The sequence below is a fragment of the Papilio polytes genome, unplaced genomic scaffold, assembly GCF_000836215.1.
Source record: "Papilio polytes unplaced genomic scaffold, Ppol_1.0 DF822067.1, whole genome shotgun sequence".
NCBI classification, from domain to species: domain Eukaryota; kingdom Metazoa; phylum Arthropoda; class Insecta; order Lepidoptera; family Papilionidae; genus Papilio; species Papilio polytes.
The window spans coordinates 8,676,573-8,694,270 of NW_013527137.1; the positions used below are offsets into that span (position 1 = coordinate 8,676,573).

Consider the following 17,698-nt stretch of genomic DNA (forward strand, 5'->3'; position numbering starts at 1 on the left):
TTATTGCATTTTAAGTAAAGAAACAATACTATAAACTGTACTGTTCAAAAAAAATCTTACAAGAATTAATAATGTTTAATTTTTTTTTCTATCGTATATTGTTTTTTTTAACTATGCAAGATTTTTTTTGTAAAATCTTCGCAACTTTATTATGATTATTTACTCTACCTTTAATTTCGATTTGAAGTGTTCTTTTTTTTGCATTTCAGCTATTTACAATGCCTAATGATGTTTAAATTATATTTAAATCCGAAAAACAAAGAGGCAAGCTAATATTGAATCTTTATTTCCTTGAATATGCATGAAAACTTTTTTTGTATTTTTTATTTATAAAACAATGTGACTGTAAACATTCTATGGCTATTGTTTTTATTATGAAACTTATACTTCTGATCAGTTTAATTTCAGTATTGTTTCTTTCATATTTCATTTTTTTCTATATGTACAATTTCATATAATACTGTACAAATATTATTTTATAAACAATATTTTGAAAAGACCCTTTTATTGTAATGCAACCAAAAACAAAAGTCCAATGACTAATCGTTCTAATTTATATTATAAATGAAAAAATAATGCATATGTCACTAAAAAACTTTGATATTTATATTCTTCCAATTGAAGAAATAATGACATTTGTTACTACTATCCGTAAATATTAAAAAAATAATGTCTATATATTACATTATTTTTTTAATATTTACGGATAGTAGTAACAAATGTCATTATTTCTTCCTTATAATTTAAATAAATTCCTTATTTATCTAAATGTAAAGGAATAACTATGGGCATTTTACAGACACTATATTTTAATAATTAAAATTGAATTGTACTGACGATTTTCAAATACGCAGAAACATGTATTTTTCGTAGTCTTATGACCGTATGTAGATATTCTTGTATTATTTAATGTTCAAAATTGTATTGCCATTTATAAAAAAAGACTAATGTTATTATTTTTAGAAACGATATTACAATCATTTTTAAAGATTTTTTGTTTTTTATTTTTTTTTTTCATTATTTGTTATTTCATCTATATGATTTATTTTTATTTCTATTCTAAAATAAAACATTTTTACACGAAAATATTCATTTTAATTTTAATTATTTGATATTTTAATGTGATTAGGGCTATACGTAAATGACAAAATGGCCGTTTTTAGACATAGACTTATTTCGACAGTTGTGGTTAAGTTAACTTTAAAGACATTCAAGTAAGTGTTTGATTAAAGTTAGGTATTAATGGGTAGTGAATTTAGATTGAATAGTTTTAAAATAATTGCTGATTTTTATACATTAGTGTATATAGTGGTTTAAATGTTTGATGTTATATTAGAAAAGAGGAATTGTGGATTGGAATTGTTTGAATTGTCTCGACCTAGTCACGGCGTGGGCACTAACATGCCCACAGAACAGAAAGTGTTTACGAAATAATTTCAAATGCGTTCAGTTAAATATTTTATTAGAACAATGGAATTGTGAAGGAATGGATAGGTTACAGTAAATTAACATTAAATTTCATTTTTTAACATTTTTATATACTAGTTTATTTACAATCGTATTTACATATATCAGCAACTATCTATTATAAGATACATTTTTAGGCATATACACATATAATTAATTTTAGATTTATATTCCCTTTAAACTTAATGATTCTTTTTTTATTTCATTTCTTATTTTTCCTGTATTACTAGCAACGGCGGATCCAGGGGGAGGGTCATGGGAGTCCTGTCCCCCCCATGCACGACTATGTGATCCCCCCTGGCGCCAAAGCTCCGCCCTAGATTACTAGGATATGATTATTTATGGTAGATTTCGTAGACTCGGTGAAAAACATCCTTGGCAATGGTTATAACCTGGTGAGATGGACATGTGGAAATAATACGTCCGTGGTTGCTCATTACAATTATTATCCTTCCAGTATAACTTATTTCTATGGTAGTCTAATGTAACCATTTTTATCAATACAGCTAAATTGTTTATTAACCATACTGATTTACATTTTTTTAATAATTCATTTAGATACAGAAAAACCTCGATAAGTTAAAGTCGAAGGGAAACACAAAATATTTTAAGTTATAGAGGATTTAAGTTATCAAGGGTTGTTGTAGAGGCTTTGATGGGAAGGGAACATATAATTTTTGAAGTTGTAGAGGTTTTTAAGTTACCGAGGTTTGAGTTATCCAGGTTCTACTGTACTAACTGTATTGCTTTAAGTAGCCGCTTAATATAACATATTTTCACATCGTATTGAATAATTTGAACTACACATAATGTCCGACTTTTCTAGCACTGTCAATATCATGATTTCTTATTGGAATTATTAGTATTCACGACAGTAAATTGTATTTAAATTCGGACATCTTGTGTATTCTAATATGTACAGACTAGTCATAGTGATTCGAAACATTTTTTATGAGAAATACAAGCGAAATTAATCAATTTTATACGTTTTATTTGCCCTCCATTGTAAGTACAAACCCCTATCCATCAAGTTGTCTTTTGGCACGATGGTAACATTTATAATATTTATTTTGATTGCAGATAAAGCGATTTTGAAGAGTTGGTAACAATGTATTGGTCTATTCGTAGTTCTTATACCACAGATAATATAATACTTATACTATAAATAAAAATTTAGTTGATTTCAGAATTTATCAGAAAGTCAATTAAGCCTTTTGTGCTGTGGAATTTTTTTGCTTTTTGGTAACGTTGCGCGGATGTTTGTCCACACGTTCGACTTCCCGAAGCAAGCCCGTCCGTATGAGCAGGTCTATGAACGGCCGACGGCGTGGCTTCCTAGTGTGGCGGTATGGAGCAGATCGGGCCTCTGAAATTTGTTTATACATGCAGAACACTTAATGACATTATTTAAAAAAATTACGTTAATAGTAGCCGAACATTATTACATAGGTACTAATGTTATATAGCGGAAAGATTTGTATTTTTGTATATATTGAAATAACTCAAAAACTACTGGACTAATTTAAAAAATTCTTTTACTATTAAAAAGCTAAGTCATCAGTGGGTAAATAAGACCATGCTTACTTAAAAAAGTACTCACTTATGGTTTGTGTTGGAGTAGAGATGGTCTGTGGGCCGAACTCGTATAAGATTTGAAAATCTGCATGGTTTCCAAATCTAAATCCAAATCCAACGCGATGATCGTTGCCTTGTAAATAAGAAAAATAATAAAAAAAAAAACAAGACAATGTACTTGGATATTATTCCCACGATAGACCTTAAAGAAATTCCCGTTAACAGATCGAATTACTTGATGATGCGGGCGTGTAATTTTTTAATTTTCATTCACACGAATATTACCTTTGTTGTATAGGTATTTATGACGATATTGTTAAGGTCTCGAACTAGGTGGTTCTAATTCATAAAAGTAGCCTACCAAGTTTCAACCGTGGTGCAAAACCATATACTACAGTAAGCCCTGCGGACACATCTTCTGGAGCTATTTTAGCAAGATGAGCGCCGCATGTACCTGAAATTTATAAGTATTTTATTCTATTCTTAATTATCTTCATATTGTCACGTTTAATAATCAAATGACTGATTGGATACGAGAGATATAAACAAGGGCGCATTCAGCTTTAGCGCCAGGGGGTGGGGGGGGGGTCACATAGTCGTGGTCAAGTTACGAGCTTGACAAAATATGTAAATATATTTTGTCAAGATTTTGAACAACCAGCTCAGGGGGTGGTCATGACTCCCATGACCCCCCTCCCCTGGATCTGCCGTTGGATATAAATAAGAGTTTCGAAAGTTTAAGAACATACAAAAAAGACATGAATAAAGATGATGTATTATTGCTTATGATACCCATTTTTGTAAAAACTGAATAAGAACAAGGATCAGATTAATTAGGAACAAGGTAAGAGTTCAAGTAATAACTAATATGTAATTACCACGTGTGCAAAATAAGGAAAAACACTTACATTTCAATAACATAAGAACACAGATTACGTTTATTTCGCGTGACATATTAACAAAAAGAACGGGAATCAGTACTGGCACTCAATAGCCAATAAAATAAAAAAGACTCAAAGAGTTGAAAGGACATTGAAGACTGATGGAGTGGTGTGCCGTATGGTACGCGGTGGCTTGCAAAAAATACGCTATTGTACATAGGATTGTGTTCCCACGGTAATTAATAAAGATAATCTTATAAAAGTATGCACATTCGTTGTGGTACAAGTGTTAAAAAAACTATTTTATTTTGCTTATGGTAAACGGCTTACTATTAAGTAAAAAAATATCGTCGGTGTTGGAGAAGTTAAAGGATTTATGGATTCAGATTGATTATCTAGGAGATATATATTTATAGTTGCAACAAGAAAGTTTCTTTGGCGTCATACGAATCTATGAATTTACCGTCATATGATTAAAATTCGACTGCTACTTCACAACCACACCGCCTTCATTTGTCATATAATAATGAGTTAAGAGTAGAAGCGAGTATTTGCTCTTCATAAACAACAGGCGCTTAATATTTGAAAAAGAGGTCTCTAAAAGTCCCGATATGTCACATTCACGCCATATGTGCTGATGTATGAATGGATTTTTTTTCCAAGTAACTCCAAAACATTAAACGGATATGAACGATTTAGCGTCATCAGCGAAAAAGATATACTTGATTTTTTGTTTTATCTCATTTTTTATTTCGGATTAAGTCACGAAGCAGCAAACAGCAAGTTGTTAATAATCATGCGGATGTTATTATTGCTAAAGTTGTCATTGCTTAACCGAATATAAGCTTTCTATATTTGTTGGAATACCGCCACCACTCTTGGTTTCACAAAATATGAAAGTGGTGGTTAAATTACCTCATATGATCATAAGTGTAAAATCATTTACGTGAATATAGTACTTATTTTCTTCGTGCCAAAGTCGAAAGTTGACTGGCCTTTTGTTATGCAGTTGTTGCTGCAGACTAATATTCAGAGCGTGGTGAATGGAAACACACACACGGATGTCAAATGTATAATTGGCTTTTATTGTAAAATAAGCCTTATGCAGTATAGTTTTTTGTGTTATTTTTGCTTAATCGAATTCTGGTCGTAGCTGCCCGGGGATTTTGAATTTCGAACACTAGTAAAATGCGTTGCCAATTCAGAAACATACAAACTGCATGACTCATGACAATGGAATTTAAACCTAATGTCGCTGTACATTAAGTAATAAATTAATAGTCTATTAAGTAGACATAAATCGTTGTCGTAATAGTGAAAGTTTCTACGTTGGTCGTCATATGTTTCTACGTTCAGTTTGGCGGCAAAATCAGTCGCGTTGACAGTTCTTATTTTTTTTTCAGTCAATGACAATCGGATAATGCGGGTTTATTGACTAGATTTCATTACAATGTTTGTGTATGTTAGGTGAAACAGTGATCTTACGAAATTGTTTTTTTAAAAATGGCGGTTAAATTTGTTTATCTGTTGTTTCTGTTTTCTTTAGGTAAGTAAATATTTGGTGTAGAATTGCGATTAGCATTACTTACTATTCGTGTTATAATACTTTCTTTACTGTATAACGCTGTAATGGTAGAGGTAACAACGATAGTGCAACTGTAGTAACAAGTGTAGCATGTGTTTCCACTGTCGAAACAATTGTGAATAAAAACTCTTAATAAATAAATAAGTAAATTGTCAAAATGATATAATATTTTTCTTACATTTGTTTGGAAGCAATCAAATGTTCAAAAATAATTTAAATAAATATTAACATAAGATAGAAAAAGTTGTAATTTTGTCTATGAAATATTAATAACATTTATTTAGTGTACAAAGTGAGCGGCGAGCGAATTACAAATTATAATAATCCATTAAGTCCTTCACATTGTTTTTGTGTCCGGTTAATATTCATATAATTATTAACCTTCAATAGCATAATAGGGTCACCACAAATTACACCTTTTCTTAAATTACACAACTTTCAAAAATGCAATATTAACAGTAACTAGTCTATATCTATTCTATCTATTAATATCGAAAGAAAAAATCCAGATTTCGGGACGATGATGTATTTCTGTCTGTCTGGCTATCCGCAAGCCGCGTTTGTTCTGAGTAATCCCTAATAATATTGTCAATACATTAGTAGTGAATATTTCTTTAAATTGGAGTACTCTTACCCTTTTGTACATCAATTTGAAGTTTGAAAGGTGAAGGCAACGGGGTTGCAGCTATCATCATCGACTTGCCCTTATCCCTTATGGAGGGTCGGCACAGTATGTGCTGCTCTTCCATACATCTCTATCAGCCGTCATATCTGAATCCACTCCTTTCTTAAGCATATCCTCTTTCACACAATCCAACCATACTTTCTTCGGTCTTCCTCTTCCTTTGTAGCCATTCACATTCCATCTTAACACTTTCTCGTAACGGGGTTGCAGCTATATCCTTAGAAAATCTGTAAAATAGAAAAATTGCTCCTTTACTCATATTAGTCAATCTCTATATGTTTTTTCACAATTTTAGTGATGTTTAACGCTTGTGTAATATGGCAGCTTCGATTTCGTAGCTTGAGACAGGTTTGCGCGACAGTTTAGATGCCTTTGCACTTAACTAAGGTCGTTCTGCTTAGAACTTTCATAAACAACTTATGTCAGAAATTATAATTTATGCAAATATTTATAGGGTCTGTTTATGTAATGTTATCGGTTATATCTATACTAATATTATAAAGAGAAAAGATTTGTATTTTTGTATGATAATTCCAAAACTACTGGGCTGATTTTAGAAATTCTTTCACCGTTAGAAAGGTAATTTATCCGTGAATAATATATTTTAATTTCACGGGGGCGAAGTCGCAAGTCTAGTCTAAAGACTAGACTTGCGGCACTTCTTTCTGTGTATATTAAAATATACACAGAAAGAAGTGCCCTTAAGAAAACCAAAAATAAAACGCACAATAATACTATACTAGCTTTTTGTTAATTAGAAATCAAAAATAAACAAAAGGCGTTCGTAATAAAACATGTACAAAAATGGTATATGGTTTATTATTTGTAATCCAATAGGTTATATGTTCAATAGTGCATTGCGTTGAATATTTAGTAAAAAATTGACAAGGTTAAAAAAATAACCTCCAAATAAAATAGTTATATCCAAGGTACACTTTTTTCAATAAATTAAAAAAAATGTATAAGGACATCAAACAATTATTGACATATGAAGCTTAGAATCGAGATATTTAATTACTTTTTGACATTTGTTTAGTAAAATTAATAAAATCTTTTTACCAATTATAAGATGGACTAGAATATAGTTATTCAACTATGCAACAACTTTGTATTTCATCAACATCACGAAACATTCGATTTTTGTATAATTTTTAATAATTTATTTCTTAATATTTTTTTACATTTCGTTACAATAATGTTAGATATCAAAACACGAACATCTTATTTTCCCATCGTTATTTTGTCTTACTTTACTTTTTCTTGTAAATAACGTTACACAAGTTTTAAGTAAAGTGAATTTGAACAAGTTAAAATAAATGCGGGAAACCCTGACCTACATTGATACGCAACACAAGCCATGTAAGGTTGCGATCTTTTGACGTTCGCACTCTCACACTAAACAGATTTTAGCACGCAATGTTCTTGTGTTTTTCTAATCTTACGAATATTATAAATGCGAAAGTTAAGATGGACGGATGGATGGATGGATGTTTGTTAAAGCTTGCCTAAACGGCTGGAAGGATTTTGATGAAATTTGGCAAAGATGTAGAGGATAGTCTGGAAGAACACATTCAAACACACACAACATTCATGTATAAAACATATATTTTTATTAAAAATAGATTTGTGTACTTATTTCTACACTAACTTTAACAATGGAAAATTTTTCATTTATTTGTACCTTGTAAAATAATAGAATACGTTGCGTATTAACATAGATTTTAAAACAAAATATTAAGTATGGTTAAGATGTAATATTTTGCGAATTTCACTTTTACATTCATTAACATAATAACTTGGCTGTAATAGAATAAACATACGTTTAAACTTTCTCTATCTGTTTGTACAATTTTATTTACCTTGTTCTTGGTACCTCTTAAGGTACTGACTGCATAGACGTTTCACGTTTCTTTCCCAAGACACAAAGACCCAATCTAGTCTCTCGTCAATACCTTTTCATAGGCATAAAGCCTACATTAAATTAATCCAGGTTTGTACAGTTTGCAATCACGTAATGTTCATTATCATTAATTCACACTGTTTATTGAAGCTTACAATAGCTATTGTATTGAAATGTTTATTGGTAACTAGCAAGAAAAAATTGCTTATTCGTGCGCATACTTGTGTATTAGGGCGGGATTACACATGTCACGTTACCTCGCATGCCAGTATTTGGCGTTAAAATGTTTAAAAAACACACATGAATTGATAACCTCCCCATTTTTAATCGTTTAAACACAACAGAAAACCGTTATAAACTCACTTAGGGCTCGTCCCACCAAATTGTAAATTGTCTGATAACAATCCAACGGGTAAAATATGTAATGGAAATATCGGATTTATTTACTTTATCTGCCAGTGACGTCATTTTTAAGCTATCTGAGTATCAGCTAGTGGTGAGACAGGCCCTTAGTAAAACAATTTTGGTTTATTTTCAGGACAATGCTCTGTGATTATACCTGAGGAGTTGCCGTCGCTGTTGTCCGTTGCTTATTCTAATATTCCACCTATCAAAAAAGGTAAGCCCTACATTATCTTTAAGTAAATTATTACTGGTTCCGTATGATTACATTTTACAAATAAACTCCAGAGACTGTCGACTATAAGCTTAAAAATTCTAACCTACAACCGGACTGAGAGTTTAATTGATACCTGAAATGAAGATTAGGCCACTCTGAGTATTACAGTTAGTGGGTAAATGGAAGCTAATATTAACTAAATCATTTCTTGTATATTTCCAGGCACAGACTCTAGAGTTGGCTTTGGGTTTGCGTTCGGAAACCACGCTGACTTTCAGGTCATGTTCGAACTGGGACCACAGACTAACACAATGAATCTTAGTAAGATATTTAATTAATTTAATAATTACAAGTATCAAAAGATCAATTTATAATGGTTTAAATCTTAGAATTCTTATATTTAAAAACACAGACCCGTTTTCGTTCGTTTAATATGTTTTCTCGTGTTTTGAAAAAGTTATTAGTAATAACCTAAATTGTAATCTTACTAATATAAATGCGAAAGTTTAAATGGATGGATGGATGTTTGTTAGAGTTTGTAGCCTAAAAAGCTTAACGTATCTCGATGATACGAGCATAGTCTGGAAGAATACATATGCTACCTACTTTTTTTTAATTCCACGCGGACGGAGACGCGTTCGAAAGCTAGTTGCTAATATTGTCATCACTGGCTCTTTATTGTTTTTTTAATATTAAGAGATGTGCTATAATTAATGCACTATATACTTATAATAAAAATGTATTTGTAAATTGTTGCATTTGTATATGAAAAAAATGTACATATTATGGACTCACTAGTGAAAAATATTGCTATTTTTTCCTGATAGGCACAAAAATTATAGACCGACATTGACTTCTTTTTTTTAATTCTTATGTTTATTATTTTCAGCTGGACAACCGTTCGGGTCGGGGAGCAACAAACGACAAGCGCCGGCCTTGCCACCGCTCAAAGTTAATAAAAATAGGGAAAAGGTATCACAAGTTTGTTCTTTTTATATTTTTTAAGTAGGAATTCAACTTATTAAAAAAAACAATTGTCTCCTATTCAAATGATAAATAGATTAACAAAATAATCAGAATTGTTAACAATTTAAATAACATCTTTTAGTTCCTTCAAACGGACGCCGGAAAATATCTTCAGAGCTGGGCGCAGAAGATGAAGAGCCCATCAAAAGTTGTTCACAAAAGACCAGATACGAGTAGACCGGGAGAAGTAATGAATCTAGAAGATTCCGTGGTTGAATTGATTAAGAACGAAAAAGGAGAGTACGAGATTCATCAACCAAAACCGGGACATATGCCTCAATTCGTTTTAGATAACCTCAAAAAGCTATACGGACAAAAGAAAGAAGAAGCACAGAGGTTAGGAGACCAGAAAAGGACAGAAGATGTTCGAAAAATAACTGAAGATTTGTCTAATGTTGATTTAGATTAAGAAATAAACGATAACAAATAAATTGTAGTTTTTTTTTAATAACCGCGGGTTTCAACAAACATAACATTTCTACAAAAAAAAATGTTTTTGTTTGGAAAAAATTACATAGATCCCCAAAGAAATCATATTAAAGAAGCTTGGATCGCTAACATAATCTATAGTTAATATTAAATCAAAATTTATAGGCTTAGTTATGTTTATTTTCCTAAGAATATTAAAAATGTCCGCGACCTATCATAAACTTTAAGGAAACCTGAGAACAAGTTATGTTACGAAGAAGTTTTTGTTAGAACATTGTTTATTTTCTGTAGTTATTTATTTTATCTCGTATTATGAATGGAATTGAATATATGTGGGAATCTGCAACCAAGAATCTATATCAGAAATATATTTTCTTTTAGTATAGTAATAGTCTTTTAATTAAGTATAGTACTTACTTACTGCGTTGGCGCAGCGACCCAAAGTGGGTCTTGGCCTCCGACACAATAGTAGCAGTTCTTTATAAATAGTTATATATTATTTATTGTTTTCTTACATAAGCATCACAAATAATAGCTATACAATTCTATTAGAAAACTATTCTGTATTTGCTCACAAAAATATAATTAGATACTGTTTAGTTAAACACAATTTTTAAAACTTTACCCCTGATTGTTATTGGCTTCAACATAGTTATGATTCACTATAAATAAATGTTTTGTTATTTATTGGTAAAGATCGTATTTCGCAAGCCTTTTTTTCCGCTGGGAAAATGCATTTACGCATCCCCCCCCCCGTTACCAGGGGGAGGGTATGTGGGACTCGCCGGCCAAGAAGATGGAAAATGGCCGGAATACCCACTAAAAACCCAGCGGTGTTCCTTCTTTCGCCAGTGGCTGGGTCACGGGAACGCCTGAGCAATCTTCCGCGACCATATTTCTTAAGCCTACCCATAATGTTCCAACAACAATTATTTTATTTTTATATTCTAAAATCAGCTCACAACGCTAGAGTTCCAGTATTAAACACTGTTTCAGTTTTTTATGATAGTTGCGGATGTTTATGGCCAGCGTTCGTTACTATGTCGATGGATTCAGGTTGCCGCTAGCTCGTTTGCCACCTTATATTATAAAAAAAATCTAACATTATTCATTTTCTTTTATTTAATTTTTTAGTACACTTTTGAATTGCAATTAAGTAAAATTCTGAATACGTAGAAGTTAGTCTTTGGTCATACTAAAGTAATTATTTAAAAGATTTATGTCACAAGATATTAAAAAATTGCAAGAATAAAACAAGCAGCTGAGACTAACATAGTTTATGTTGCTATACACGTTTCTGTTAATACAGACAAATTGACAGACACACAAACGAGTGTACATATCGCTTTGGATCCGTACTAAAACAACGCCTCTACTTAAGACTTCGTATGACCACTTACGACTCATTTATTAAGAGATAAAGAATGGAACAGATTAAGTTATAATCTGACAGCGTTTTTGATCTATCTGCCGATACGTATGTACAAAAATATTGGCATCCTACTAATTATCTTTGAAATAAACGAAGACAATAATATAGGTTGTGAATTGCGGAAAGAAGTACCGTTGTGAACTGTGAATAAGTGGCTACCTAGAATATATTCACTTAGCGTTTTTGTGCACTAGTATGCTAGGGTGGTCGCGTAATGAATGCCATCTAAGTATATCGTTGAAGTTTATAACATACGCCCCAAGTTATGTAGTTTTATTCGCTTGAGGAATCGAGTTGTTAAGTCGCTTAAGTCTAATAGACACATCCTATTTGAGGGAATGCCAGTGCGACAGGACGCGCCTACGGTTTGTTTTACGCATTATTTATGGTAAACGAAACCGCTGTAATAAATTACGATCACACATCGCAGCATGTTACACACTTTTTGTTACCTATGTGATATTTTATTCGCGATGTTACCTCATTGATATTCGACTCAGACGATTAATATATTTTAATTTACTGATACTTATGTTTTTATCCGACATTATTAATTGCCATTTATTTATAATAGGCGCTTTGCGTAATCGTTGTTTAGTGCGAAAACATAAAGTAATTCAGTTGTAACTACTGTGATATTTATTCTTAAATACACACTATATCTATACTATTATAACAAAGCGTAAAAACACAATTCTCTGTTCCCTAAGATGTCAACAATTACAGTGTATTTTTAATAATACTCTTTTTTTTATAAAAAGCCCTACACTTACGTTACACTTTAGGCTATCTATTTTCACGCCATTAAACTTTGGGGGTAAGTATTTTGGATAAAAACCCTAATGTGGGAAAGAGACCATAAACTACAAGCTACCAACATCAAGGAATTTTGACATTTGACAAATGTAAACAATAAAATAAAGTGATTATAATTTCATGCGGATGAAGCCGCACTGGAAGACCTAGTTAATCAGGTATTTTAGTACAAATCGGTCTCAGAAGATTTTTGTAAAAAGTAATAGATAGGTCTTATAAACGATGTTCTAAAAACGCTTCATAAATCTGTCTCGTCTACTTACGACGTATTGCATGATAAATTATAAATGATTGTTGTTCTATTGCCCGTTAAGGACTCCAGTTTCTTGTTACAAATAGCCGCGGCTTGCGATTGTGTAATAGTAAACGCGGCGTTATTATGTTATATTGGCGCCATTACTGTTATTTTATTAGTTTTACTAATATAACAATAAGTAACAAATTCTTATAACTAACTAGAATAAGGTTGGAAGGGGCCTTTACACAAGGATTGATCCATATTTAAAAAAGAAATTGAATATAGTAGATTTACAATACTAATAACTATAATAAGGTGTGAAACTAACAATTACTAACACAATGAAATTTTAAACTCTATGTAAATATGGGAATAAAGAGGCTTATTATGTTTATTATTATAATTATTACTTACATTCATATTTCATTCATACTCACTAAATAATTCACAGAGAATCGTCTAACGGAGACTGGAATATGTCTTATTCAATAAATGTACACTAAGAGTCGTCTCTAGTGCAAATTGAATTGGTGTCAGACATCTGGCTAATTAGTATTATTTATAAACAGCTCTATGGTAATACGTGCGACTTAAAATTCCATATATGGTTAAGACAAATTGATTTCACAAAGCCTGTTTCCTAGTGCTACTGTTGGCGAACAAGATTCAATTCCGGTTAGTGATAAATACAGTAAACGAGTTTTAAACCGAATATTATGTAGATGTAAATATCATTTAACGAATTGACTAGAATAATATCAAAATATATTTCATTTTTAAACTGTTACTTTTTACTGACAATTAGCATTCGCCTGCGACTACGTCCAAGTGAAATTAAAAAACAATATAAAACATAGCCTATTTTACTCACTGACACTCTAGCTTTTTAATGGTGAAAAAATGTTTGAAATCGGCCTAGTAGTTTTTGAGTTATTTCATTACAATCAAACAAAGAAAGTTTTCCTCTTTATAATATTAGTATAGATAATGAATCATGCGGATATTGGATGGAAATAAGATTTGATTGTGTGTTTGCAATGAATAGGCTCCAAAACTATTGAACCGATTTCTTAAATTTGGCCACTTGAATGCTACATTATCAGTTTGTTAAATAGGTTATATTTACACCAACAGAAATATATATGGCAGAATAGTGCAAAGGTATGAAACTTGCTACTCAGGCGAAGTTAGGGCGGATCGCTAGTAGCTTGTTAAAGATTGTGACGGGAAAATTATGTGACACAAGACAATAGATAATATAAACTAGGGATGGGCTTGGAGATGAAATGCGCTGTTCTAATTAATAATAGAATTACAGATGCATAAGACTTTTATAGCACAAGGCGTTTTTATTGCTATTGATGCTATTTTATTGATTTTTCTGTTGTTTATGTTTAGAAGCCGTGGTTCAAAGTAACCGCTTCCTCTTTGGTCGTTTGAAAATGGATAATTTTGTAATAAATTAACAGAACCCGTTAAGTTGTAGAGATATTTAAAAGAGCGTCCATATCCGTTTAAGTGGAGTTATAAAAAATAATGTGATATCACTGAATATAACTATTACAGCCCACAACGGAACGAAGAATTCAAATTATAATATTTTCAAGTAAACCCGTTGAATAACTACGACGCGAGTTCGAAGAAAAAAAAATATTAACATGACATTAAATTGTATCTCTTCTGGTTATTAAAAGAACATTACGCATCGCTGTAATATGTCGGAAATTTCTGGGGGTAATTCGAAAATTTTCCATCCCACGATTATGTGGGTGGGTACTGCCAAAAACCACACCCAAAATCGTGTAATTTCGGTAACAAAAAACAATTCTTGGGCGGAGTCGAGATCTGTAATATGTGACCGCAAACGTAAGGTAAACGTACTAGAAGTTATACTTGAACCTTAAAGTTCGTGCACTAGGATTTATTTTTGTTTGACAGTTTGTTTCTTGTCCGCCTAAAAGGAAAGCAGATGGTATGGAACGGGTTGACTGCAATTGTAAGTAATTAGCTCCATTTTGTTCCTCTCGTAGGTATTTCATTTTTTTTTTCGAAGACGGTCGAGTGTTTTCTTTATAACTCTTATGTGGCATTTAGAGGTTTGCGTGATTTGTCAAGTGTAGAGGCGACAATCTATTTCTTAGAATTAATAAAATAATTTTCTATTAATTAGCTAGCGTTGTTATCCATATGTTTGTTATTATGGTAACGAAACAATAAATGTATTTGTAAACAATTATGAAAAAGAGTTTAAATGTTTTCTAGCTAATTTTCAGCCATTTTCTTTATCTACTGATACAAGAAAGATTGAAACCAAACTTTTCATAATGATAGCAGGATGGAGAGAAAAAGGTTTAAGAGGGTAGAGGATGCGTACTAGTTTGATATATTGTGCCATAATTTTTTTTCTATATTTAAAATTGTTATTTAGAATAAAGGGGTTGCGACATAAAATTTAGAATTTTACACGCTGAATTTAAGGCTATTGTCTTATCGTGTTTCACAATTTACAACAACCCTGTATCTAGTACTTTCGCAATCTGGAGAAAGTGGCCATTTACCCGGTCGAGTTATGAATCAGTTTGCTTTGTTGTCTGTTGTATTGAGCAATTGAAGGTAAAACAGCTGTCTGGCTATACCATGAAATATTTACGATACATTTAGCTACGAATAGTAAAGGGTCTCTATTATTAGTATAATTGTAAACAAATTAAATTAAGCATCTGTTTAAAAAATGGAAACAGGGAAAATATTTGAACTATCGCATCACTGCTTAGTCGCGCTTTGAATCATATGACCTTATATGGAGGTACACACACTACTTGATTTTAGTTATGCAATTGAACATTTAAACGGGTTGAGAAACAATCGACAATCGAACAACAATTGTGCAATAGTTTACTCAAATAAAAAAGTCTGAATATTTTTTTCTTTAATACAAGAGTAAATCTTTACGGCATCTTACAGTGAAATCGGAACCAGTACTTAAGTACTTTCATGTAAGGAAAAACTTACTTTGAATGGCATCTTTGAAAAAGCGCTACAGTAAGATTCCAGAAAATAGTTCCAGAGAGATCTTAATGTGGACGATTCGTAAGACTAAGTACAGATGAAATTACTTTTAAAAGTATGTTTTTAATCGATATTGTTTTTATGCAGGCGTTTGTGACAAATGATCGTGTTTTTTGAAACGATTATTAATTAAATTATGTTTAATATCTTTGTGACCTTGTTAAATTAAAACACTAATTTGAATGTTAACATTTTGTAAAATAGAGCGGTAAAAATTATCCTATTATAACTACGTTAATTTATTCTGGAAGTGTTGTTTAATCTATGAACCTTTTTTTTTTAATATTGGCAACATTATATGACTAAGACTATGTAACAGTATCTACATATTTTATTTTAACAATTGCCACCTCTAAAACTTCATAGCTCAACAAACAGTAGAGTTATGATGTGATGTAACGGTCTGTAAGATTTTTCCTGTAGTTTTTCATTTAGGGCAAGAAGCGTTGTTTTTATTGCTCTCTCATGGAGCCCCTGAGTGCATTCCTCGGAAGCCTGAGACGGCCGAGAGGAGAAATTGGGCATTCGTACATTGTTACCTGTCTCGTGCCTTATTATTTGTCATTTAGTATCTGTGTAAGGGGAAACGAACTATGTGTAGTCTGATTAAAGATGACAATATCCAATAGGATTGTGATAGGGGCTATAATTTTAATTTGCGATAATTTTATTTATATTGTTGTCATGATCTCAATTTCGATACATTCAAGATTCACTCCTTTTGCCTTCTATAAGAGAATCTGTAAGCCTCTAAAATAAATGAAGAGCGGAAAATACTTAGGCAAAGGAAATGTCGCTGTTAGAGATATCTGCTGAACCAATTGCAACAATAATTACCAAAAATAATGTGTAAAATAAAATTTACCGTCGGCTCCGAACACAACCCGGTGATTTTGATTATCATTAAAATATCGATATAATTTTGAATGAACCGAAGCCGACAAGGGGACAAGGCAATAAATTAAAAAGTACGGTTTCCTGCCAAATAAAGAGCCGGCTAAATAATGAACTGACTTATTGTTCGGTTCACTTTGCTTCTTATTTCTCGATAATTATCGCGATATTAATGAAAAATCGCCAAACCAACGGACAGACGGACGGATGGTTATAAATGACGCGATTTTGACTTTAATTAATGTGTTAAGGCGGAGATACTTTGGTGAACTAAATTGATTACTTTTAACTAAAATCTTAAATTTTATAATCAAGTACTTAAAATCAATTTTAAGCAATTATGTTAATTGTCGAAACAGTTGTACTGAAAACGTGCTCTTTCTCATTCTTAAAAATAAAACAGTGCAAATATTCGGATAAAAGGCTTGAAGTATAAACTTTCCCAAAATATTATCGTTAATTAGTTATCAGTCACAAAAAATTGCAAACTTCTCTTAAAACGAAGGGACCACAAACCTAGAAAATACACAGTATAAGAAGCATTTATAAATCTTATAATTTCTATTGACAATAGAAATAAAAAGGGACAACAGTGTGCGTGTTTGAACGCATTCGAAAGCGTTTTCGATATCGGACGTGCGAGATAAAGTCGAAATGATATATGAGCAGCGCGCGAGTATGTTCGCTCCGATTTTATCCGTGCCACCGACACACCGCCACTGTATTTATACTATTAAATATAACCTCTATACTATCGACAATTAAACAAAAAAAAAACAAAGGTCATACGTTGATTAGTAATGGACGTGCGTTAGTGTGTTTTCTGGGAATATTATTTGACAAATTATTGTTAATCTTAATATCTCATTTCTTACGAGAATCACATCTGCGAAAGTCTGGTAGGACAACTCACTAAGTTTTCTTTTTTTTCCACGCGAATGGAGTCACGGGCGAAAGCTAGTAATCAACACATTAAATTACTAGTTTACTATAACACACAAAAATATGCTATTAAATGAAGTTAAATGTGAACTACAAAAGTGTAAAATTATATTTATTTTTATTTTTTATTGCAATTGATG

At 31.7% G+C, this 17,698-nt stretch overlaps 2 protein-coding genes across 3 annotated transcripts; one reads left to right on the forward strand and one right to left on the reverse strand.

The window, feature by feature from the left end:
• Positions 1–2,121: 2,121 nt before the first annotated feature.
• Positions 2,122–6,276, reverse strand: LOC106107231. Of its 2 annotated transcripts, none has more exons than XM_013288000.1 (4): positions 6,143–6,276; positions 3,404–3,496; positions 3,068–3,175; positions 2,122–2,833 (listed from the first exon to the last, which is right to left on the reverse strand). In XM_013288000.1, the coding sequence occupies exons 1-4, from the start codon at positions 6,255–6,257 to the stop codon at positions 2,673–2,675; spliced, it is 477 nt and encodes a 158-aa protein (XP_013143454.1). In that variant the 5' UTR covers positions 6,258–6,276; the 3' UTR covers positions 2,122–2,672. The 2 variants fall into 2 exon arrangements, with proteins under 2 accessions (XP_013143454.1, XP_013143455.1); XM_013288001.1 differs by lacking the exon at positions 6,143–6,276 and adding an exon at positions 3,951–4,180.
• Positions 5,262–10,169, forward strand: LOC106107230. The gene is made up of 5 exons (XM_013287999.1): positions 5,262–5,469; positions 8,632–8,712; positions 8,935–9,033; positions 9,602–9,684; positions 9,821–10,169. Exons 1-5 carry the CDS (start codon positions 5,427–5,429, stop codon positions 10,145–10,147), a joined length of 633 nt encoding a protein of 210 aa, XP_013143453.1. The 5' UTR covers positions 5,262–5,426; the 3' UTR covers positions 10,148–10,169.
• The last annotated feature ends 7,529 nt before the right edge of the window (positions 10,170–17,698 follow it).

Excerpts from the sequence above, each read along its gene's own strand:
- LOC106107230 (XM_013287999.1), top strand. The coding sequence starts at position 5,427 with ATGGCGGTTAAATTTGTTTATCTGTTGTTTCTGTTTTCTTTAG. Across the intron at positions 9,034-9,601 it reads GACTAACACAATGAATCTTA|CTGGACAACCGTTCGGGTCG; the intron begins GTAAGATATTTA and ends TATTATTTTCAG. Across the intron at positions 9,685-9,820 it reads TTAATAAAAATAGGGAAAAG|TTCCTTCAAACGGACGCCGG; the intron begins GTATCACAAGTT and ends AACATCTTTTAG.
- LOC106107231 (XM_013288000.1), bottom strand. The coding sequence starts at position 6,257 with ATGGAAGAGCAGCACATACTGTGCCGACCCTCCATAAGGGATAAGGGC. Across the intron at positions 3,497-6,142 it reads TCAAATTGATGTACAAAAGG|GTACATGCGGCGCTCATCTT; the intron begins GTAAGAGTACTC and ends TATAAATTTCAG. Across the intron at positions 3,176-3,403 it reads TGCACCACGGTTGAAACTTG|GCAACGATCATCGCGTTGGA; the intron begins GTAGGCTACTTT and ends CTTATTTACAAG.